The sequence below is a fragment of the Cryptomeria japonica genome, unplaced genomic scaffold, assembly GCF_030272615.1.
Source record: "Cryptomeria japonica unplaced genomic scaffold, Sugi_1.0 HiC_scaffold_146, whole genome shotgun sequence".
In the NCBI taxonomy this organism is placed as follows: Eukaryota; Viridiplantae; Streptophyta; class Pinopsida; order Cupressales; family Cupressaceae; genus Cryptomeria; species Cryptomeria japonica.
In genome coordinates, this window is record NW_026728968.1 from 8570 (window position 1) to 32939 (window position 24370).

Here is a 24370-nt window from a genome sequence, read left to right on the forward strand (position 1 = left end):
ATTAGCACTTTATTCAAGGTCCCTTTAGTTTGTTTGTGGTGATTCTTCACTTAGAAAATGGCGAGGTATCTATTCCTTGAGATGAGTGGAAAATGGGTAATAGATGAGCTGGGATTTAAGAACTTAATGTGATCTTTGAGGCACCTCTATTATAGGGCATGCATGTTTTAATATTTTCTTTTCAAATTCATTATATTTGGGAGTGGACCACTTATCCATAACTTATCTAAAAAATAAAAAAGAAAAAGAAAACATTTCCAAGACCAAGGTCAATGTTGAATTGATATTGATCCTACTCAATGAAGAAATACAATCCTTCTTCTTGATATGGATTAAGCACATTTTTAGATGTAAGAACTCATCAAGGAATACATGGATGTCTTTGTTAAGGAAGAAGTCTTTTGGAAGAAAAAGTCTAGAGAATCTTGGCTCAAAGATGGAGATAAGAATTATAAATACTTCAACAATGCTACAAAGGTATGATGAGATTAGAACATAATCTCTATGATTTAAGTACCAAATAAGATAGGAGGATCTCGGGGTCATCAAAGAGTGTACAGTATGTTTCTTTTAGAATCTTGTCAATAATAGGGAAGGTTCCCAATAGATCCCACATAATTTAGTTTTACATAAAATTCTCAAATTGATTTCTCTATAATTAATTAAGGTTGTTGGAAGATTATTCAATGGTCAGTTTAATCAAATAGGCAATAAGACAACTTCATTTAGACAATGTTCATGTGGTCCCTATGGCATTGCAGTAGATTTATTCCATAAATGTTGTAATATCATTGGCAAGGATTTGGTCTAAACTATTAAAGAATCCATGAATAAATCAACAATCATATAGGAGGTTAACAATGCATTCATTTCTCTAATTCACACATCACTGGATGAATTTAGTACTATTTTTGTTTGTAATACTTTGTATAGATTGTGTAAAAAGTAATAGAAAAATATATTAAAACCATTCTACCTTCCATCATTTCTGAGTAACAAATGGGATTTGCGCTAAAAATTTAATTGTTGATGGAGTGATCAAAGCTTGCAAGTGTATTCACTCAATTCATCAAACTAGAGCTCTTAGTATTTTAGTTAAGCTCGACATTACGGAAGCATATGACTGAGTCAATTGGAGATTTGTGATAAATTTCTTGAATCCTCTAGATTTTATCAAGAATTCTGTAATTTTATTTTCACTTGCATGTTTGGTTATTGCTTCATTGTTTATTGTTACTAAAATCTTGGCATCCACACTTCAATTTATCCACGAAACCTTTATTAGTCATGACAATTTGGGTTGGTCTTCCAAATTTTACCCTTCATTACTGTTTCAAATACTCCTTTACAACTATTGGGAACTCCCTTGGAAACTTCCGGATGACAAACAAAGATTCTTCAAATTTCATCCACGTGTCCTTTTCTCAAATTTTAGTGGAATTGGACGCCTCTAAAAATATACCAATAGAAATTATTCTCAATGCAAATGGTCATAGTTGGATAAAACCTTTAGACTATGAAAGTCTATCCTTCATATGCAAAAGATGCTACAAAACTAGATAGATTGTCACTAAATATCCAAATGTAAAAATATAGCCAAAGAGAGGCTCGTTGGTAGATAGATACCTCCCCTAGAACCATTACACTATGGAAAACATCCCCATTATGAAGGACATCTCTCCAAAAAAGGATCCAAAGAAGAAAAAGGGAGGATAAGTGGAAGATCCTTCTCCAAATACAAAGGCAATTCTAAATCTATCTTAGCAAGCTAATTTATTTTTCTCAAATCGAGTTAAAATTTGTGATTCTACCACAACAGATTGGGTGGCAAATATTCCTATAGAATCTTATGTATTGGAGGAGGGCCTCCACTCTTCAAGAGTTGAGAACACTCATTATCATATTACATCCTGATCTCTAATGTTTATCAATGAGGGTGGTGATGCCAACGATTGGCATACACTGCAAAAAGAGAAGAAAATAAAAATAGTTATGATTGTTTGCAATAGGATGCAGCTTTGGTCTCACACCAAATTTGGTGCTACAACCAATCCTTGAGGGTGCAACCTTTTTGCCACACTTGTTGATGGATTTTTTGCTATCTTTAGCAATAATCCCTACTCTGATAACAAACAATTGTGGCTAGTATATGTACCACTAATGTATTCATTAATTTAGGTTAAGGCAGTTACTATGGATCCTGTTTGTGAGTCCTATTTGATGATGGGGCTGCAAAGTCATTTTATTGTATTAGAGTAGGTTTTTTTCTAATAGTGGCATTAAAAACCAATATGTAGTAGGTAGGAATGCTCATATATAGACACTAGAGGTATAGCTCCACTCTTTGTATTAATTTTTTGAATTAATACAAATCTTGCAACCTCTTCTTGCATATTTCATATCAAAAAAATATTATATGAGAAATGAAAGTGATGGAAACTTCCAAGATAAAGGAGATGGAGATGATCAAGATTAAGGTATTGGTCTAAATGCATCTATTGTGGAGAATGCCAAAACAGGTGGCTATGATCCTTATTCTTGTTCTACATTGAAGTTTTTGGAGGTCTTAGTAGCTAGTTTGCCTCATTTTCTCTCTATTTTTACTTTCCTCTGGATGGGTTCTATGCTCTACTCTCTTTCTATCTTAGAGGTGATGAGTTTGTGGGAAGCCATTATTTTGTTTGCATTATGGGTCTTGCAATTTTATTTGGGTGACCAATTTCTTTGTCCTGAAGGTTGGGTTGTTTGGGTTTCCCCTGCCTCCTTTATATTGCTCTCCTATATGCATGTGAGGTGTGAGATGGGTTCCCACTATTGGATAATCTCCCCTATTTGTACAGTGGTGACTTGTGGTTCCAACACCTACAATTTTCTAGAGCTATTTCCAACTTTCAGGTTTTCATGTCTTTCTCTCTTTTCCACCAAGAGTTTTTCTCTTCCTCTTCTCTAGATCTTAGTCTCTTGTTACCACAGTGACCCATTTTGTTGTTGTGGGGGATCCATCTACAACTGTCTCTAGAGCCAACTATACCTATTATGTTGCTTTTATTTGATGGATCAATGTATTGGTTTGCGTTTGGACTCTCTATGGGTTTAACCTTGTGGATTCTCCTCCATGACTTCCCCATGTAGCAATTCTTGACAACTTCGGATTTTTTTGTGCTTCTCTAGTTCAGAGGAGGGAGTTCATGAGTTTCTAAGGAAGCATGATATTCTGAGGATGAGGACCTCCTATTTGGAACTGGTTCTATTCTAGAAATAGTTGGTTGGCATTTGTTGTGCATTAGGGTCTGGCTACCTTACGTGGGAGTTATTGGAGTGGGCTTTGCTTCCTTTGTACCTAATTTTTTGGTGGTCTTTGGCTCCTTTTCGATGGTATTTTTTTCTTCTTGGGTCTTTGTGTATGCCCATTTCTCCCCTCTTCCCCATGTGAATCCTCTTCAAGGGGAGCTCACTAGGTCTCCCTTTTAGAGTTGGTTGGAAGTGGGTGCTCTTCATAGATCAAGAATACAGGAGGGGGACTCTTCCCTATGTTTCTCCTATAGGTCTTGTGGTTTCTACTATAGAGGTTAGTTTTGCAGATCCTATGGTGGTGGTTTCTACTAGTTATGGTTATCCTGATCCTATTGAGGTGGGTTGTGTGGATAGCCTTGTCCTAGTCTTCATGATGTGGACTATTTTGGGAGTTTTGTTCCTCCTGAATCTATTGAGGTGGCTTCAGTTCATGAGATTGCAATTTCTTCATCTCTGACTTGGTTCCTTCTCCCCTTGAAGTGGTGGCATTATTTCTTCTCTCCACTTGTCTCAACTTATAGTTGTATAAGGTTCAGGGGTCCCTTTCAAAACCCTTTATTTTGTTTACCTATTCTTTGGAAGTGTTCCTTTTTGTCAAAGGTGTTTTTGGTTCTTATATTCAGGGTCTCTTCCTACTACTTGCTAGGCTTCTTTCTTACTCAACGAATCTTTGTGTTTAGGTTTCAGGGTCCTCTTGAAAATGCACATGTTTTGTATGAGATGATTTAGTTGTCTCTTGTCGATTCATTGCTCCAGTCAAAAGCTTCTTGTTATCCAAAAATGCTTCTGATCTTTTTTGGGTCTTTTTTTTGCCTCACTGCTTGTGAGATCCCTCTCTTCCGCTTGTTGGCTATTATGTAAGTGATGGGGGCCTCGCTGTTGGCATTATGTGAACCAGTATGTGGACATAATCACATTGTATGTTCTCATTGATGTCAATACGTTGAAGAGGTGTGAACTGGCATATGTGAGAACCGGTATAACACTATGAACCGACATTTGTGCCAAAGTGAAGTGGTGTGTTGGTTCAAGGTGAACTGGCATACGATTATGGGAATCGGAACATAGAAGTGTTGTATGACTACCGGTTGGTAGTCTCAACTTCAAGGTTTCCGGTTGATGTGCTTCAAGCCTGTGTGGCTCAACCGGTGACATTGTGTGATGAGTTAGCATTGTAAAGAAGAACATATCGTGTTGCCACATAAGCCTGTGTGCGTGAAGGATCTTTCATGAGGGAGATTGTTTCTATCTACTTCAGGAATGTGCAAAGTCTGTAAAATGGTGATAACATGTGATGGGTTATTAGCCACCATAAAATTGGTGGAAATGGATGATGGAGAATGTCTTGAGATTGGATCAAGACTGTCGCATTTAATGCAGTGTGCTCAACGGTCAGGATTGACCCATTTGAATTCCTTAACCTAACAGGTTTAGGGTTTAGGGTTTATGCTACCAACCTATCTGTTTTCCTATAAGGTCAATGTTGTGTCTCATTCTGAAGTTGTTGGCAAAAGTTGTGTGTGTGTATCCAAGAGAAGGGATACGTGATTCTTGCTAGACCAAAAGGAGAAAAGTGATACCTGCAGAAGGTGAAGAGGAGCTTAAGTGGATCTGTATTAGCATTGAGTGCTGTTACTAGATCATTGTAATACCTATTGATCTCTAACCACCTCAACAGTTGGAAAATCCCTTAACAGGGTAGCCTTAACCGGCTTGCTGAAAATCCTTTAACGGGGTAATTCAAAGCTACTGGGTTCGGAATCCTTTAGCTATTGAGTTCTTGAAATCCTCTAACAAGGTAACCTTTAACAGGGTTTAACCTTTAACCGGGTATTGTAGCCATCCCTTAATCGGGTGATCTCTAACAAGATCAGTTCCTAGCAGAACCTATTGTAATGTCTCTAACCAGACAAGGCTCCTAATAGAGCGGACTTCCAAAGAGTTCAAAAACAGCTTGTGGGTATTCAGCCCCACCGTGGTTTTTTCCAGTTGGGTTTCCACGTGAAAAATATGTGTGTCATGTGTGATGCTTTTATCTTGTGATGCTTTGCTATTGTCTGTCAAGCATATGATGGTTCTGTGTTTTATGCCTATCAATAAAACATGTTGAACTAGCTATTATTATGATCTGATGATAGATTACCTGTTCATGCATATGGGTGAAATGGTAGTGTAGTCTCGAGTTGAGTGAAAAGCTAAGTGAGTAACCGGTTAATGCTTGTCTCAGACATTCTTAGCTTTACCAGTTGCACTCTATTTCAAACTGGTGTCGCTGTCTGCTAGTCATTTGAAGTGTCTGCGGTCAAACCGGTTTAGGACTGTATTTTTGTCTGTACTGATTCACCCCCCCCTCTCAGTACTGGTTTGGTACTATTCACTCATCATTGAGTTATCAATTGGTATCAGAGCGTCCTCCAAGTCCTCTATGTTATAAGCTTAACGGCTTGAGGTAAAGATCCCAGTCAAATGATGAAGAGGGAAGGTCCAAAGTTTAACAAGGGAAATTTTAGTATATGGAAAGACAGGATGAAGATATACATCAGAAGCATGGGTGCTCAACACTGGAGCTATGTTGAGAATGCCTATGTTGCCCCTACCGGTACTCTCACCGATGACCAAAAGAGAGAGATGTAGGAGAATGGGAAAGTCATGGAAGCCCTAAATAGTAGTTTATCTGACATTGAGTTTATTGATCTTCAGGATAAGGTAAATCCCAAAGAGGTATGGGATACTCTTGAAAATATCTATGGTGGTGATGAGCATGTAAAATAGGCTAAGGAAGAAAGCCTGAGAAGGAAGTTTGAAGATATGCGGATGGTTGAAGGTGAGACCATTCAATAGTATGGAATAAGAATCAAAACCATTGTTGGAGATATCAAGAATGCGGGTGGTAAAATAGAAGATTCCACTGTGGTAAGCAAAGTCCTGAGATCCCTATTGCCGATCTATGTAATAAGGGTTGTTATTCAGGAGTTGAGATCAATAGACAAGACCAAGGTATCCCTGGACTCCATCATAGCAAAGTTGACAGCCTATGAGCTAAATAGTTTTGATGGTAGTGTTCAAAAGAATGAATCAGCTTTTAAAGCTTCTGTTGTACCATCCAGAAAAGGAAAAGAAGCTAGCACTAGTGGTGAACCAAGACAGAGCAGAGAAATGGATGATGAGGAGATTTTGATGGCATTTGAAGCTCTCCTTGCCAGGAAACTTCCTAAAGGAACTGGCAAATACAGAGGTAAGCTACCTTTGAAATGCTTTTCTTGCAACCGGATAGGACATATTGTTGTAAACTGTCCTAATGGTGACAACAAGGACAAACCGAAAAGGTTCAAGAAATTCAAAGGAGGAAACCGAAGAAACTTTTTTGTGGCAGTTGATGAAGGTGTTATGGATGAAGAATCAAAGGATGAAGAAAATGAAGATATTGTGTTTGTTCCTATCAAAGAAGATGTGTCAAACAAGAAGGCTCTTGTCTCCTTGTTTGATAATTCCAATGAGTGGATCATTGACAGTGGTTGTTCTTACCATATGAATGGTGACCGGAGCAAGTTTCTATCCTTGGAGGAGTATGATGGTGGTGTGGTTCACTTTGGAAATGATGCACCATGCATGGTCAAAGGCAGAGAGTCCATCTCTCTGAATGGAAAGAGTAGTACTGACAATGTGTATTGGGTTGATGGTCTTAGACACAACCTTCTTAGTGTTGCCCAGCTGAATGACAGTGGCCTCACTATGGAATTCAAGAATGGAGTTTGCAGAGTCAAAGGAAAGAATGGTGAATTGGTGGCCACCGGCATGCAGACCAAAGGTAACCTATTTCATCTGAATGCAAATATAAGTACATGTCTTATAGCCAAATTTGATGATAGCTGGATATGGCATAGAAGACTCTACCATGTAAACTTTGATAACATTGTGAAGGCTAGTAAGATCAAGGCAGTTAGAGGGTTGCCGGTGCTAAGCAAACTGGATAATACCTTGTGCAGAGAGTGTCAATTGGGGAAAATATCTTCCTCAACATTTAAAGGTAAATCTTTCACTGCTGACAATTTGCTTGATCTTGTGCATACTGATTTGTGTGGTCCTATGAAAACCAGGAGTGTGCAGGGTGATAGGTACTTCATGATTCTCACTGATGACTGCTCAAGAATGATGTGGGTCACATTCTTGAAAGACAAATCTGAAGCTTTTGTAAAGTTCAAAGCTTTCAGAGTATTAGTGGAGAAGGAAAGCGGTAAAAGGATCAAGTGCCTGAGAACTGATCAAGGAGGGGAATTCACTTCCGGTGAATTCAACAAGTACTGTGAAAAACATGGCATCAAGAGGCAATTGTCTGCCCCCCGGACTCCATAGTAGAATGGCCTAGCAGAGAGGAATAACCGGACTATGGTTGAAGCAGCTAGAACCATGTGGATTCAAGGAAGGTAGCTCACACCTTTTGGAGAGAAGCGATGAGCACTGCAGTCTACACAATGAACCGGGTACTCATCAAGAAAGGTAAGGATAAAACTCCTTGTGAGTATTGGACCAATAAGACACCTGTGGTTAGCTACTTTAGAGTGTTTGGTAGCAAATGTTACATCAAGAGGAGTGAACACCAGAGAAAATTTGATGCGAAATGTGATGAGGGAATATTCCTAGGATATTCCACCAAGAGAAAAGCTCTCAAGTGTTTCAACAATAGGATTCGGAGAATTATGAAAAGCATCAATGTAAGAGTTGATGAAACCTCTAAGAAAACTGAGGAAATCAACAGTGAGCAAGCGGTAAACGAGCCGGTTGCAACCTTCTGGGAACCAGTTGTCAGTCAACCGAGTACCAGTAACAGTGTTCCTACACCGGCAGATGTAGAGACTGATACTGATGGAGATGAGGAAGAAGAAGAAAAGCAAGAGGAATCTATCAAGACCATTCCTCGGTATGTCAAGCTGAGTCATGATCCTAAGCAGATCATAGGAGATAAGGATGCAAGAATCCTTACAAGAAGAAAAGACAAAGAAAACTCATGTATGATCTCTAAATTCGAGCCTAAAACATTTAAAGAGGCACATAAGGATGAAGACTAGATCAAGGCAATGGAAGAGGAACTTGACCAAATAGAGAAAAATGGTACATGGTCCTTGGTACCCAGACCAGAGCACAAAAATGTCATTGGTACCAAATGGGTCTTCAAAAATAAGCTGAATGAGGATGGCACAGTGATTAGAAACAAAGCCAAACTGGTGTGCAAAGGATATGCCCAAGAGTAAGGAGAAGACTATGGAGAAACCTTTGCTCCTGTAGCTCGATTGGAAGGAGTTCGTATTCTTCTTGCATATGCATCTTTTAAAGGCTTCAAAGTATATCAAATGGATGTAAAATCTGTATTCCTAAATGGTGTACTTGATGAGGAGGTGTATATAGAGCAACCAGATGGGTTTGCCCTATCTGAAGATAGTGACATGGTGTGTAGGCTACATAAAGCCTTATATGGTCTAAAGCAAGCACCTAGAGCATGGTATGAACACCTGCATTCCCATCTTGTAAAGATTGGATTTGAGAGAACAAGTGAAGATGGCAATATCTACTTGAAGTCTGAAGGAGATCAGATCCTGATCTGTGAGGTATTTGTTGATGACATTATCTTTGGTGGAGATGACAAGATGAGACATGAATTTGCATATGAGATGAAGAAAGAGTTTGAGATGTCACTCATAGGGGAGATTAAGTTCTTCATTGGACTACAGATCCAGCAAAGGAAAGATGGAATCTTTATCACTCAGTCCAAGTATGTCAAAGAGGTGTTGAAGACCTTTGGCATGGAAGATAGCAAACCGGTTGGTACACCGATGGTGACCGGTTGTAAACTATCCAAAGAGGATGACTCTGTATTGGTTGATAAGAAGGAATACCGATCAATGATTGGTAAGATGCATTATGTAGTGCATAGAAAACTGGATATTGCACATGCAGTTGGCATTACTGCAAGGTTCCAAAAAAGTCCAAGAGAATCTCACTTGGTTGCAGTCAAGCGGATTCTTAGGTATCTGAAAGGAACTATTGACTATGGGTTATGGTATCTATACAATAATGATTTTAACCTGAAAGTGTTCATAGATGTTGATTGGGCTGGTAATGTAGATGATCGGAAGAGCACAACTGGGTGTGCATTCTTCCTCGGTGGTAGACTGGTCTCATGGATGAGTAAAAAGCAGAGTTGTATCTCTCAATCTACAGCGGAAGCAGAGTATGTTGCAGCTTTCATGAATTGCACTCAAACAATTTGGATGAAGCATGTATTGAATGGCTTCAAAGTTCCAGTGTCTGAACTGGTAAGTATATTTTGTGACAATACTAGTGCAATTAATATCTCCAAGAATCCGGTTTTACATTCTAGAACCAAGCACTTTGAGCTTAAGTATCAGTTCTTGAGGGAAAAGGTTCAGAATAAAGAGATTGCACTGGAGCATGTTTCCAGTAAGGAGCAGTTAGTAGACATATTCATCGAGCCTCTCCCAAAGAATACATTTATATACTTAAGAGGTGAATTAGGGGTACTACCCCTTCAGGAGGTGAACTAAAGGTATATGCTCCACACCAGTCATGTATTGCATAGACAAATTTTTCTTTAGGATTGATGTGTTGAAGGACGCTACTCCTCAGGGGGAGCGGCATAATGGAACAGGGAAGCTTGTGCCTCCACTTTGACATTGTTGTCCAAGGGGTAGAAGATGTGAAGCGGAGAAGATATCTGCAGAAATTGGGGGAGAAGATGTGAAGTGGAGAGATATCTTTGTATATTGTCATCAATGCCAAAGGGGGAGATTGTTGGCATTATGTGAACCGGTATGTGGACATCATGACATTGTATGTTGTCATTGATGTCAATATGTTTAAGAGGTGTGAATTGGCAGATGTGAGAACTGGTATAACACTGTGAATCGACATTTGTGCCAAAGTGAAATGGTGTGTTTGTTCAAGGTGAACCGGCATACAATTATGGCAACCGGCACATGGAAGCGTTGTATGACTACTGGTTGGTAGTCTCAACTTCAGGGTTTCTGGTTGATGTGCTTCAAGCCTATGTGGCTCAACCGGTGATATTGTGTGATGAGTTAGCATTGTAAAGAAGAACAGATCGTGTTGCCACATAATCCTGTGTGCGTGAAGGATCTTGCATGAGGGAGATTGTTTCTATCTACCTCAGGAATGTGCGAAGTCTGTTAAACAGTGATAACGTGTGATGGGTTATCAGCCGCCATAAAATCGGTGGAAATGGACGATGGAGAATGTCTTGAGATTGGATCAAGACTGTCGCATTTAAAGCACTGTGCTCGACGGTCAGGATTGAACCGTTTGAATTCCTTAACCTAACAGGTTTAGGGTTTAGGGTTTATGCTACTGACCTATCTATTTTCCTATGAGGTCAATGTTGTGTCTTGCTCTAAATTTGTTGGCAAAAGTTGTGTGTGTGTGTATCCAAGAGAAGGGATACGTAATTCTTGCCAAACCAAAAGGAGAGAAGTGATACCTACAGAGTGTAAGTGCAGAAGGTGAAGAGGAGCTTAAGTGGATCTGCATTGATATTGAGTGTTGTTACCAGATCATTGTAATACCTGTTGATGTCTAACCACCTCAACAGTTGGAAAATCCCTTAACAGGGTAGCCTTAACCGGCTTGTTGAAAATCCTTTAACAGGGTAATTCAAAGCTACCGAGTTCGAAATCCTTTAGCTATTGAGTTCTTTAAATCCTCTAACAAGGTAACCTTTAACAGGGTTTAACCCTTAATCGAGTATTGTAGCCATCCCTTGACTGGGTGATCTCTAACAGGATCGGTTCCTAGCAGAACCTATTGTAATGTCTCTAACTAGACAAGGATCCTAACAGAGCGGACTTCCAAAGAGTTCAAAAATAGTTTGTGGGTATTCATCCCCACCGTGGTTTTTCCCAGTTGGGTTTCCACGTGAAAAATATGTGTGTCGTGTGTGATGCTTTTATCTTGTGATGCTTTGCTATTGTCTGTCAAGCATATGATGGTTCTGTGTTTTATGCCTATCAATAAAACATGTTGAACTAGCTGTTATTATGATCTGATGATAGATTACCTGTTTATGCATAAGGGTGAAATGGTAGTGTAGTCTCGAGTTGAGTGAAAAGCTAAGTGAGTAACCAATTAATGCTTGTCTCAAACATTCTTAGCTTTACCAGTTGCACTCTATTTCAAACCGGTGTCATTGTCTGCCAGTCATTTGAAGTGTCTACGGTTAAACCGGTTTAGGACTGTATTTTTTTCTGTACTGATTCATCCCCCCCCTCTCAGTACCGGTTTGGTACTATTCGCTCATCATTGAGTTATCATTCTCTCAATTTCAGCTAGTCAAGTTCTAACTAATTTGAAACCGTTAATTAAGATTGATTGCTTAATATTTTACATACCTTTTTTTTCATCATTGTCATTGTTAAGCTTGAAGTCTAAGCATAGAAGGTAGACATAGTCAAGTGAATTATATAGGAAGATGAGAATGACTAGTATTGAAATTTCGAGTCGGATGAATGGCTTGAACAATAGACGATGTAACAAGATGTAAGAAAATGAGGATAAGAAAACCTCAAACCTCTCTCAAAATATTTATTTACTTTTAAAAAAGGTCAATTTCAACAAATAATCGTCGTATATGAAAGTCAATAAACTGTGGCAAGGAGGACACAAGGAGAATGAACCTGCACAAGAATGTTAAATGCTTACTAGTACGTTAATCAGTGTATTTCCTTATTTGAGCTTTCTTTACCTTCACGATGTTCATGCGCTTCCCTGTATCACAATTGTTCATAAGTTTTTCCTTTTTATCCATTTCTTTGCCCACAAGTTTCAAGTTTTCCTATTTCATTTTTCTGACAAAAGGTAGTGGTAGTTGGTTGTTACCATCCCCAAAGAATTCCTCTCAAATCCAAGAAACTTCAGTTGCCACTTTATATATATATATATATATATATGTCCTCTCTATACCACAAATTATTATTGTAGTCATATCAATTCATTTTGCATTTGCAAATCCAATCTTGCTCATAGTTGTATTCAAAAGGTTGACAAGTCATTGCTTAGTCGCTTACACTAATGATGTTATCAATGATGCTGAAACAATTTTGAGCAAAATATGTGATGTTCTCAAAGCCCACGAAGACAGATATAATGGTGTCATTGTTGATATAGAGAATATGCAAAAGGATGCTTCTCGTTTTGTAGCTTCACTCAAGGCATCACTTTCTCAATGGGCACACCAGGTCAATGATTCCCACTATGTTAAATCTAAAATACAAATCCCTTAGTAATAAATAGTACCTTCAATTCATACTTGTTGGATAGATGCGCGTATAGGGCAAGAAAGCGATCTGGATTAAAGTGCCCAAGGAACAGGTGAAACTAGTCCATGTTGCGATTGAGGTTAGTTTTCCAAAACTTTGCTACAACTATTAATGTTTTACACTCCAAGCCATTTTTTTATGCTTCAATAGTGTTTGGTGAATTGCAGGTGGGATTTTGGTACCACCATGCAGAGCCTTCATATGTGATGTTAGTGAATTGGATCCCTCAAACTCCTCCTACCATCCCTGATAATGCTTCTCATCAAGTGGGAATCGCAGCTTTTGTATTCAACAAGGAGGGAGAGGTAAAAACATAATCCAATTCTTATATATTGTAGTTACTCTGCTTAATATTCTCCTCCTATCCATAGCAATGTAACTGTCAAGTGTGAAAAGACATTCACTATTTTGAGTGGTTGTTCGTGTTAAGAGGATTTTCTTTTCTTACATAACTGGGAAAATGTAAAGTTACTATAATGATTACCCATAAATTTTATTTTAATAGTGGTTGTGGGTTAGTGGTTTGAAGTGAAAAATCTGATACATAAATTATCGTGACAATGGCAATATAGGTTCTAGTAGTTCAAGAAAAGTGTGGCCCTTACAAAGATTTCGGGTTGTGGAAGATGCAAATAGGAAGGATTAACTAGGTATCAGGTTTAAATATCCTCATCAAACTAAATTTATGGCAATGCCCTTTTTCATGAACGCCCACTAATGCAATTATCGACGATTTATTTCTGATAAGGGGAAGGCATTAAGGAAGGGGTCATACGAGAAGTTCAGGAAGAAACAGGTAAATGTCACCTAGCTAACCATTTTCCTCTGAATCAGGATTTTTACCTTCTGTTCAATATAATTTTCAACTTTTTTTGATAATTTGAAGAATATTCATGCACTTTTATAGATTGATACAGAATTTGTCCAAGTGGTTGGGTTCAGGTAAGAAAAACTTTCATTACAGAAAGTTGTAACTTGTTTCATGGTTGGTATGAAGAAGGATAAGGTTGAAATAGTAATTTTTAGCTCTCTAATAGTTGTGGGTGCATAAATTGCAGGGATGGTCATAATCCCCCTTTCAAAAAATCTGATCTGCTCTTCGTGTGCATGTTGAGATCTGTTTCTTCTAACATTGTTGTGCAAGATACAAAAATTTCAGCAGCCAAGGTACATGTTTAAGCATATGGTGGTAATTCTATGTCGCTAAATTGGAATTTAATTTGGGTTCAAGCAATTTTTTGTTTTTGTTTTTCAATGGATGGCGATGGAAGAATTTGCATCTCAACCTAAAAACCAACAAAGCAGACTTCTAAAAGATATAATCGGCATGTGTGTTGCCAACATGGAGGGACGATGTAAATGATTTTCGAGCATTAGGATATCGTCTAACTCACGCAAACCCTCTGCTTTTTATTGCGGTGTCGTTGATTCTCAATAATCGGACTTTGCAAATTTGAAAAGATAGACAGAATGGATGTCAGCAACTTATTACATCCACTATAATCAGGGCTAGATATTATTAGTCCTAGTCGTTTAAGTCAATTGGTTTTGTATTTAGAATATTTAGGGATTAATTTTTACTTTACTTGTATTGATTAAAAAATTTATATAAAAATAATAATAGTTTTTGAAAATGAATATTCATCTTTGATAAATTGAGGATGTAAATTTTTCATAAACAATATTTAAGAAATCAATTAATAGTATTTATTGATATTTTTATTGACTAAATTTTGTTTACTATTAGAACTTTCACATAACACAAGATAATTAATAAGTTTTTGTGCAAGACAATATACATGTCTTTGCTCCTCCCATTTTACAAAAATTGACACTAATGTTTAATGCATGGAAGCATATAAAACATTTTAAAACAACATTTCATCGTTCTAAGTTTAGACTTGATGGTTTATAAATAACAACATTTATTATAATACAAATAAAGTCAACATTGTTATTTATACGTATTTAAATTTTGTATCTCAACATTGAGTTAGTAAAGATTCTATTAATATATGATTACATATTCAAATAGAATCAACAATAACAAATCTAAAAGCATTATTCTTTACCAAACAAAATGAAACTTCATAACATTTTATTTAAATTATTTGTATATTATTAAGTACGATAATATATTTATTTAGTATTTATAATAGATTATTGATTATAAAATTTAATCATGTGAAAATTGAAAAACAAAGATATAATGGATGTCAATTACTTCATTAATATATTTATTGAGGTTAGTTCTAGATAATATTAATGCATGCAATTTATGATCCTTTATTATTTATTCTTAGTTTATGTTTGTCAAAAAATTATTAAAATATTTTCATGTAAAAAAGATATTTTATAAAATTAAGATGTAAATTTCTATTTAAAAATATTTAAAACACTAATTAATGATATTTATTAGCAGTCAAGGGAACAAACATCAAATGGTGTATTTTGAAAGTCACCCCGCAACCATTTACCTATAGGACCACCTTGACCAAAAATTATTTCTAGCAAGGACAGAAATCACAAAGTACTAAAGGTGCCAAAAAACCATGTGAACACAAGCCACATAGATCTAAAGAAACCCAAAAGCTTTATGGTAGAAAAAGTATCTAGCCATTCCAAAAAAACACAAAAAATTATACCCAAGAAATGGACTAGCACAAAAACACTCATAGGGTTTTCAAAGGCATCCCTCAACCTTTTACAATAGAAATCACTATAGCAACGACATCCTGGAGCACCTTGATAGGTCCAATGTCATCAGAACCAAGGGAACACAACATGCCCACAAGTAACTGAATATGGCAAGTACTCAAATAACTAGAAGCAATAGAAGCACAAAATACCACCATAGTGAATTTGCAACAACACAGAGTAGAAAATCTGGTAGGAGCATCAAGAGGGTCCACCGAGCAATAAGAACCTTGCTATCCACCAAATGGTCCAACTCATTATAACTAGGAGTAAACTACATCATACAGACCAATGCCATATTAAGAGCAACCTCAATAGGTTCTTCAACATCAATGAGCACAACAAGTCCCCTAAGAAGATCCACCTTGAAAGAATCCTCGATCAAGTTAGCCTTCCAAATTATCGCCAAGGTAAAAACAACCACAGTTAGGTTAGCAAAAGTAGAGAAATAGAAGATTATCCAAACGTCGTACCAACCCAAGCCACAAACTCAATGCGCAAGATACTGATGCACAAAATGCCATCCTATAAAGAAAAAGGATTCAAGCCCCACCTGAAGGCACCAACTATGTAAGGAAACACCAAAGAAGGAATAAAAAACAGTTAGACCAAGGAGTTTTGATTTGGAGTTATTATGTAGCCAGCTTATTCTTTGTTGTGTATAATTTTATTCTATAATTTTGTGATTGTTATCTATTTATTGAAGCCATTGGTTCTCTTGAATAAAAAACTTCTACGTGCCTAAAACATACCTCACTGCATGCCTAAAAATAAACTTTTAACTCACAAGTAGAGTTAATTAATATGATAGGAAATGAAAGCCTTTTATTCCAAAGTACAATTTTCTATCTCTGGACAGTATAGACTTTAGATTATGGATTTTGGATAATTGGAGTCTTGTTGCATCTATTATTGAATTTTTAAAATCTACCTTCTCACAAGAATGGATTGTATTTGGTATGAATTCTTTAAACACAAAAATCCTACTAAGGATTGATCCCTTAAGGTGCAGTTAGCAATGGATAAGTAGATTATTGAAACAAAATTGATTCCATGTTTCTATTTCAAAGTAGTATTATAATACAACCAGTCTCAGCACACTGTAACTAGCTAATATCAAAGTTTTATGTATAACAAAAATTAATTAGTCACTAGAGCTTAGTTAGGAATTAGGGGAAGTAAAATAAATTTATTTCTGATACCTAAATCAAAGCAAGTATGTAAAATAAAAAGTTTGAAAATAGTACAGTTGGAGGAGTTTAGGAGTTGGATGCAAATAGACTATGCAAGAAAGGGCAATATATACACTATAGCAAAAAGATATCTATGAAAGCAATAGGTTTTGATACCAAATATAAGGGAATTCTAAATAAATGTAGAAATAACAAGAAAAAAATGTAGAGGCGAAGATAAAAAATATTTCACAAATTTCAAGTGTCATATTTTACAGCATAGATAAGAATGCACATCATACATTTTCAAGTAAATCATACGAGGGTAAATTTTAACAATAAAAAAAGCATTCATAAAGACAACATATTTCAAGAAAATATCGCCTTTGATAGAGTGCATGGCCACATTTATATGTATAGAAAAGACTATGGTCTGAATTTGGCATAACAAAGATGTAGTAGAAATTTGCATAGATGTATAGTTGGCTATGACCATTAGATAACTAGTTAGCTAAATAGTTATGAATAGTTGTACTCCGCATGAACATTTTGTAAAGCTATTATTTTTTTAAAAGCATCTTCATGCTTCACGTGCAATGAAAGAAAGTCGTTAAAGATGAAGTGGAAGTTATCATAAGTGCGTAGTGCCATGTTATTTCAACTGTACAATGTCATTTTTTTAAAGTAAAGTTTGTGTGTGTACACACTATCGTCTAATGATATATTTGGTGACTCTTTTATTTACATCTTAAGAATACAATTTAAGTGTATGAGAAATAATTTTAGAAAGATGATGTATGAGTTCATTTATAATATATTTATATTACATAAAATCAACCATTTATTTATGTATAAGTCCACTAAAGTCTAATTTTAATGTGTAGAAACAAAATAAATCAACAAACAAATAGTTCTTAAGCTCATTTCATAAAAACAAAAGAAATCATAAATATAAATTCTTCAAACATGAAATTGTTACAAATCTTTGTTTCAAATGATCATAGTGTCAAATATACAATACAAATATTTTTCAAATATAATTGAAAAATTTGTATTTATTTCAAAACTTGATTAAAAAAGATATACTCGTCCAACATGTTAACTTAAATATAATATTCTATCGAGGAAATCATTGTTACACGGAGCGTGCTAGGAATATCTAGACATGACTAGGACGAATGTATTGAATGAAATTGCTGAAATCCATTCTATCTTTGTTCTTCAGTTTGCAAATGCCGATAATTTACTCAGAATTAAGGGCAGTGCAGAAGAAAGCAGAGGGTTTGCGCGAGTTGGACGATATCCCAATGCCTGAAAATCCTTCACATTGTCCGTTGACGTTGGCAACACACACGCCGATCATATCTTTTAGGAGTTTGCTTTGCTGATTTTTAGGTTGAGATGCAAATTCTTCTATTGCCATCCACTGAAAATAAAACAAATTTAAGCCCCACTTAAACGATATTGAAGTTATCCAACTGAACGATATTGAAATAATGTTTAAACACGTACCTTGGCTACTGAAATTTCGGTATCTTGCACAACAATATTAGAAGAAAGAGATCTCAACATACACACGAAGAGCAGATCGGATTTTCCGAAAGGGGCATTGTGACCATCCCTGCAGTTCAATCACAACTATTAGAGAGCTAGATCAAACTTATCCTTCTTCGTACAAACTATGAAACAAGTTACAATTTTTTCTAATGATTAAAGTTTTGCTTACCTGAACCCAACCACTTGTACAAATTCTGTATTAATCTGTAAGAGTACATGAAAATACATAAATTATCAAAAAAAAATGTCGGAAATTATATTGAACATAAGGTAAAAATCCTGATTCAGAGGAAAAAGGTGAGGTAAGTGGCATTTACCCCTGTTTCTTCCTGAACTTCTCTTACGGCCCCTTCCTTAATGCCTTCCCCCTATCAGAAACAAATTGCCGATAAGTACATTAGGTATCGTCTTGTAATTTCATGTAAAAACTGCAGGGTCTTGAATTTAGTTTGATGTGGAAATTTAAACCTGACACCTGGTTAATTCTTCCTGTTGGCATCTTCCACAACCCGGAATCTTTGTAAGGGCCACACTTTTCTTGAACTACTAGAACCTATATTGCCATTGTCACGATAATTTATGTAAGGAAAAAAAAACCTCTTCAAACGAACAACCACTCAAAATAGTGAATGTCTTTTCACACTTCACAGTTACATTGCTACGGACAGGAGGAGAATATTAAGCAGAGTAACTACAATATATAAGAACTGGATTACATCTTTACCTCTCCCTCCTCGTTGAATACAAAAGCTGCAACTCCCGCTTGATGTGAAGCATTATCAGGGATGGTGGGGGGAGTTTGAGGGATCCAATGCACTAACATCACATATGAAGGCTCTGCGTGGTGGTACCCAAATCCCACCTGTAATCCACCAATCAGTATTGAAGCCTAGCCAAATGGGTTGAAGGGAAAAAAACGTCGATGGTAGCAGCGATGTTTTGAAAAACTGACCTCAATCGCAACGGGTACTAGTTTCGCCTGTTCCTTGGGAACTTTAATCCACACCGCCTTCTTTCCCTATATACCCAACAAGTATGATGAATTGAGGCTACTATTTATTATTGTCTTGAGGGATATGTATTTAGAGTTAACAAAGCAGTAAGCCCTGACCTGGCGTGCCCATTGAGAAAGTGATGCCTTCAGCGAAGCTGCAAAACGACAAGCATCGTTCTGCATATTCTCTGTGTCAACAATTACACCATCATATCTATCTTCATGGGCTTTGAGCACCTCACATATTTCGTTCAAAACTGTTTCAACATCATTAGTGGTAGCCGAAACCTCGTTCGTTGGGAATGCCATTGTGCAGTGTAAGCAGCGACCTGCCAAAAAATAGTTCAATACCTAGCACAATGAAATGAAAAGGAACCATAGTGGTGCAGGAAGAGATGCTAACCTTCTGAGTAGCTCTGTGAGCAAGATTGAATTTGGCTACTTCCTAACAGACTAAATTAAATTAGTAGTGCAATAGTAATATGTTGTAGAGGGGGGAAGTGTATATATATATATTATTGGCAACAATGAGAGGAGGTTTCTGGGATTTCAGACGAATTCTTCTGCGCTGTTAACAACCAACTACCGCTGCCCTTCCTTACAACGTAAGCGTTACACAAACCAAAAAGGAAAACTGAAAACTTGTATGCAAAGCAACGACAAATAGGGAAAAACTTTATCTTAAAAAATTCTACGGACACGCAAATGATTTATTAGCTTTCTTCGTAAATTCGCAGAGGGGCTATCGAAACTTCTTGTTGATGAAGTAGTATGCTGCGCTAGGGACAAGTATGCTATCGAAACTTCTTGGTAATGAACAACTATGCTGCTACGTCTTAGTAATAATAATACAGAGAAGCGCGTGACCATCTCACAATAAAAAATTCAAAGGCTGAAGGCAAAGCAAATTCAGATTCTGATACACTGATTAATGAAGCAGCAAATTCAAAGGTTTAACCCTGCCGCGCAGCTTCTTGGGACTCTCCCAGTTCGTTCCGCTCGCGACCTTCGTATTTTATTAACTTTCAATATACGACGACTATTTGTTCACGTTGACCTTTTTTAACAAAAATAAAAATAAATATTCTAAAAGAGATTTGAGGTTTCCTTGTCCCCATTTTTTTCCACCACACCATTCATTGTTGCTTCCTTTATCCCCAGATTTTTCCATTACATCACATCATCTATCTTTCATTTTTTCACTCGAAATTTCAATCCTAGTTGTCCTCATTTATATTTTTTGTTGAAAGATTTAATTTCTCTCACTAATGAAATGTAGCCATTAAATGAGAAAGACAAAATATATACACAAAATCTTGTTAATAGAAAAATATTCTAGAAGGAACAAAATAAAGTTAAAATAAAAAAATATTAAATATATGATCAAATCGGTCTTGATTGTAGAATCATCTATATAATCTCTAAATTCAAAAGACTTCTATATATTCAGGCTTTTGTAATGATTTCAGGGATTAGGTATTAGTTGATGAAGATGATGAAGTGATCAAGAGGATGTGAATGTTGTAGAGTTTTGAGTATTTGTAATATTTATAATCAACGGATGTGTTGTAGCATGCTCAAGAGTTTTGGTAGGACTTTGTGTTTCCTTTAAACGACATCGATCATGTCCTTTTGTTTTGGTTTCTTCGCCATTGGAATTACAATCATAATTTTTCTTATACATCTTACAATCTCATAAAAACTCTTAAACATCTCACAAAGAAAAGATGATCTTACATACCATACTACAATTTTCAAGTGACATGATTTATTTTTGTCATGCCCAAAGAATCTCGAGATTCCTTCCAGTCAGGGTGCCCATTTCCATTTGGCCCCATAAACACAACGTATTATAATATTAAATCAATACAATTTATACTTGGATTCACTAGACATAAAACATGAAATCCTAACTTTAAGCATACTTTCCCATGGTGAATGAAACATACTCTTTGTTCCACAAGTGGTGTTAGCTAATTGAACACTCGCTAATATATAACAAAAAAGTTGCAATCATACAAATAATAATATATTGCACTTATTTCTTATGTAATTCAACAAAATATTTTATCTTAAAGCATCAAATGATGTTCTCTCACCATCTATGGGTGGTCTAGCATAATATGTGAATTCTTTGTTTGAAATTACTGCTTTAGTAAGTGTCTCCTCTCCAAGTGACTGTACTTTAGGTGAAGCTTAGGATAGAGTGTCCAACAAAGTTTAACATCCGATTGTTTCCATGCAATACTTGTTATAGAGTATTTATTTGTTTTCAGAAAGGGTCAACGCGAACAAATAGTCGTAGCATATATGGAATGTCAATAAAATACGGAGAGTCGCAATCGAAACCTGCGTGGCAAGGTTAAACGCTTACTGCTTCGTTATCACTGTTTCAGCCTTCGAATATTTAGTCACGCGCTTTTCTGTTTTCTTATTGTTATTATTGAAACGTAGTACCCAGCGCGCTTACTTGTTCACTAACAAGAAGTTTCAATAGCCTTTCTGCGAATTTCTGATAAGTTTTTCAGGTATCCAATTTCATTATTGCTACGCTTACGCTGTAAGGAAGGGTAGCGCTAGTTAGTTGTTACCCGCGCCGAAGCATTCGTCTGAAATCCCAGAAACTTTCTCTAGTTGTTGCCACGATTTTATATATATATATAAACTCTACCACATACTATTATTGCACTGGCGCTAATTTAATTCAATCTGTTTTGCACACGATTTGGAAATAGGAAGAAGCCAAATTCAATCCTGCTCGCAGGGGTACTCAGAAGCCAAATTCAATTTGCATCGCTAGTTATTGAATATTTTTTTGGCGGGTGGTGTTTACACTGCACAATGGCATTCCCAACAAACGAGGTTTCGGCTACCACTAATGATGTTGACACTGTTTTGTACGAAATATGTGAAGTGCTCAAAGCCCAGGAAGACAGATATGATGGTGTGGTTGTTGACATTGGGAATATGCAAAACGATGCTACTCGTTTTGCAGCTTCGCTCAGGGCATCACTTTCTCATTGGGCACGCCAGGTCAGTGTTTACTGCTTTGTTAACTCTAAATACAAATCTCTCAAGACATTAGTAAGTAATTCCTTCAATTCATAACACTTGTTGGATCAATGGGTATACAGGGAAAGAAGGGGGTGTGGATTAAAGTGCCCAAGGGCCAGGCGAAGCTAGTCCCCGTTGCGATTGAGGTCGGTTTTTCATAAATTCGCTATCTCCATTGATGTTTTTCTCACTCCAAGCCATTCGTTTATGCTTCAACGGTGTTTGGTGAATTGCCTTCATATGTGATGTTAGTGTATTGGATCCCTCAATCTCCTCCTACCATCCCTGATAATGCCTCACATCAAGTGGGAATTGCAGCTTTTGTATTCAACGAGGAGGGACAGGTAATTGTAATATTAGGTATATCCGAATGTAGCGCAGTTCTGCTTAATATTCTCCTCCGCTCCATAGCAATGTAACTGTGAAAAGATGTCGAGTATTTTAAAGTGTTTGTTTGTGTTAAAAGGATTTGATTTTCTTAATCACTGGGAAAATGTATAATTAATATAATGACTACCCCCTTAATGTTATTTTAATAGCGGTTGTGGGTCAATGGCTTGAAGTGATAAATACATAAATTATTATGACAATGGCAATGTAGGTTCTAGTAGTTCAGGAAAAGTGTGGACCTTACAAAGATTCTGGGTTGTGGAAGATGCCAACAGGAAGGATTAACCAGGTATCAGGGTCAAATTCAGTTATCAAACCAAATTTATGACACTTCAATTTTTACATGAAATTACATGAAGCCCGCTAATATATTATGGGCAATTTGTTTCTGGTAGGGGGAAGGCATTAAGGAAGGGGCCATAAGAGAAGTTCACGAAGAAACAGGGGTAAACGTCACTTACCTAATGTCACTTACCTCATCTTTTTCCTTTGAATCGGGATTTTTAACTTCTTTGCAATATAATTTCTTATAATCCAAACTATATTCTTGTGCTTTTACAGATTGATGCAGAATTCGTAGAAGTGGTTGGCTTCAGGTAAGCAAAACTTTCATTACACAAAGTTATAACTCGTTTCATAGTTGGTACAAAGAATGATAAGTTATACCTTCATGAACTGCAGGGATGGTCACAATGCCCCTTTTGGAAAATCGGATATGCTCTTCGTGTGTCTGTTGAGATCCGTTTCTTCTAATATTGTGGTGCAAGATACCGAAATTTCTGCAGCCAAGGTACGCGTTTAAACATGCGGCGGTGATTCGATATTTGTTAAGCTGGATAGTTTCAATATTCGTTTAAACTGGGGTTCAAATTAAATAACTTGTTTTTTTTTTTTTTTTAGTGGATGGCGATAGAAGAATTTGCATCTCAACCTAAAAATCAGCAAAGCAAACTTTTAAAAGATATGATCGGCGTGTGTGTTGCCAACGTCAACGGACGATGTAAAGGATTTTCAGGCATTGGGATATCGTCTAACTCGCGCAAACCCTCTGCATTCTACTGCAATGCCCTCTATTCTCAATAATTTATCGGCAAACCGAAGAACAAAGCTAGAATGGATGCCAGGCACTCACTTTAATACATCCATCCTAGTTAGGTCTAGAAATTGCTTGCACGTTGCATAAGGAGGTGCAACGATTACCTCAGAGAATATTATGTTTAACATGTTAAGAGAGATATTTTTTTATTTATTTTTTTGTATTGTCTACATGTTTTGTACATACAATATTTTTATCAAAAGTTTGAGAAATTTTTTTATTATATATTTGTTTATATTTAATCCAATGAAAGATTTGTAACAATCTTAATTTTGAGGAATTTGTACATCATGATTTCTTTTGGTTGCATGAAATGAGCTTGGAAAGAGATTTTTGCTTGTTTATTTATTTCATTCCTACACATTGAAACTAATACTTAATGGATTTATATCACAAATTATGAGTGGTTGATCTTATGTAAAATGTATATATTGTATATATTGATCAAAGGAATTAAATGGTGGTTCTCTTCGAAGACCCTTTATTAATTAACCCTAGACAAAGTTGTAAAATTTTAGCCTTGGATTGTTGAGTGTTGATTCTTGAGATTCATGTATAGTAATCGCCCATGTAACGAATAGTGGTATTTATTTATTTATAATTACCTTCCATTACTTTATATTAAAAAAATCCCATTTCTAATTTGTTGGACAACATTAACATAACTATTTACAAACCTTTTATTCTATACCAGTGTATTAGACAAGTCATGCATATTTAGTTAAAATAATTAATGTAGAAAAACTATTTTGAATTATACTAAAGTATGTCA

At 36.3% G+C, this 24370-nt stretch overlaps 4 protein-coding genes and 1 non-coding gene across 5 annotated transcripts; 3 read left to right on the top strand and 2 right to left on the bottom strand.

Annotated features, from left to right (window-relative positions):
- Nucleotides 1-12358: 12358 nt before the first annotated feature.
- On the top strand, nucleotides 12359-13817 carry LOC131028401 (nudix hydrolase 8-like; the record flags this gene model as incomplete). The annotated part of the gene is made up of 5 exons (XM_057958666.2): nucleotides 12359-12557; nucleotides 12652-12717; nucleotides 12806-12943; nucleotides 13546-13580; nucleotides 13697-13817. Coding segments are annotated over 5 exons (559 nt in total), but the record flags the coding sequence as incomplete, so codon positions are not given.
- A 3679-nt stretch (nucleotides 13818-17496) lies between these two features.
- On the bottom strand, nucleotides 17497-18292 carry LOC131028339 (nudix hydrolase 2-like). The gene is made up of 3 exons (XM_059215457.1): nucleotides 18234-18292; nucleotides 18020-18128; nucleotides 17497-17933 (listed from the first exon to the last, which is right to left on the bottom strand). The coding sequence occupies exons 1-3, from the start codon at nucleotides 18290-18292 to the stop codon at nucleotides 17751-17753; spliced, it is 351 nt and encodes a 116-aa protein (XP_059071440.1). The 3' UTR covers nucleotides 17497-17750.
- Nucleotides 18293-18375: 83 nt separating this feature from the next.
- On the bottom strand, nucleotides 18376-19083 carry LOC131028402 (uncharacterized). Its single transcript, XR_009365078.1, has 3 exons — nucleotides 19017-19083; nucleotides 18540-18926; nucleotides 18376-18432 (listed from the first exon to the last, which is right to left on the bottom strand). It is a non-coding gene; the product is annotated as an uncharacterized LOC131028402 (transcript).
- A 2679-nt stretch (nucleotides 19084-21762) lies between these two features.
- On the top strand, nucleotides 21763-22273 carry LOC131866467 (nudix hydrolase 8-like). Its single transcript, XM_059215458.1, has 2 exons — nucleotides 21763-22091; nucleotides 22193-22273. The coding sequence occupies exons 1-2, from the start codon at nucleotides 21900-21902 to the stop codon at nucleotides 22271-22273; spliced, it is 273 nt and encodes a 90-aa protein (XP_059071441.1). The 5' UTR covers nucleotides 21763-21899.
- Nucleotides 22274-22312: 39 nt separating this feature from the next.
- Nucleotides 22313-23731, top strand: LOC131028340 (nudix hydrolase 2-like; the record flags this gene model as incomplete). The annotated part of the gene is made up of 6 exons (XM_059215459.1): nucleotides 22313-22456; nucleotides 22714-22791; nucleotides 22898-22948; nucleotides 23064-23098; nucleotides 23184-23292; nucleotides 23403-23731. Coding segments are annotated over 6 exons (600 nt in total), but the record flags the coding sequence as incomplete, so codon positions are not given.
- Between the last annotated feature and the right edge of the window lie 639 nt (nucleotides 23732-24370).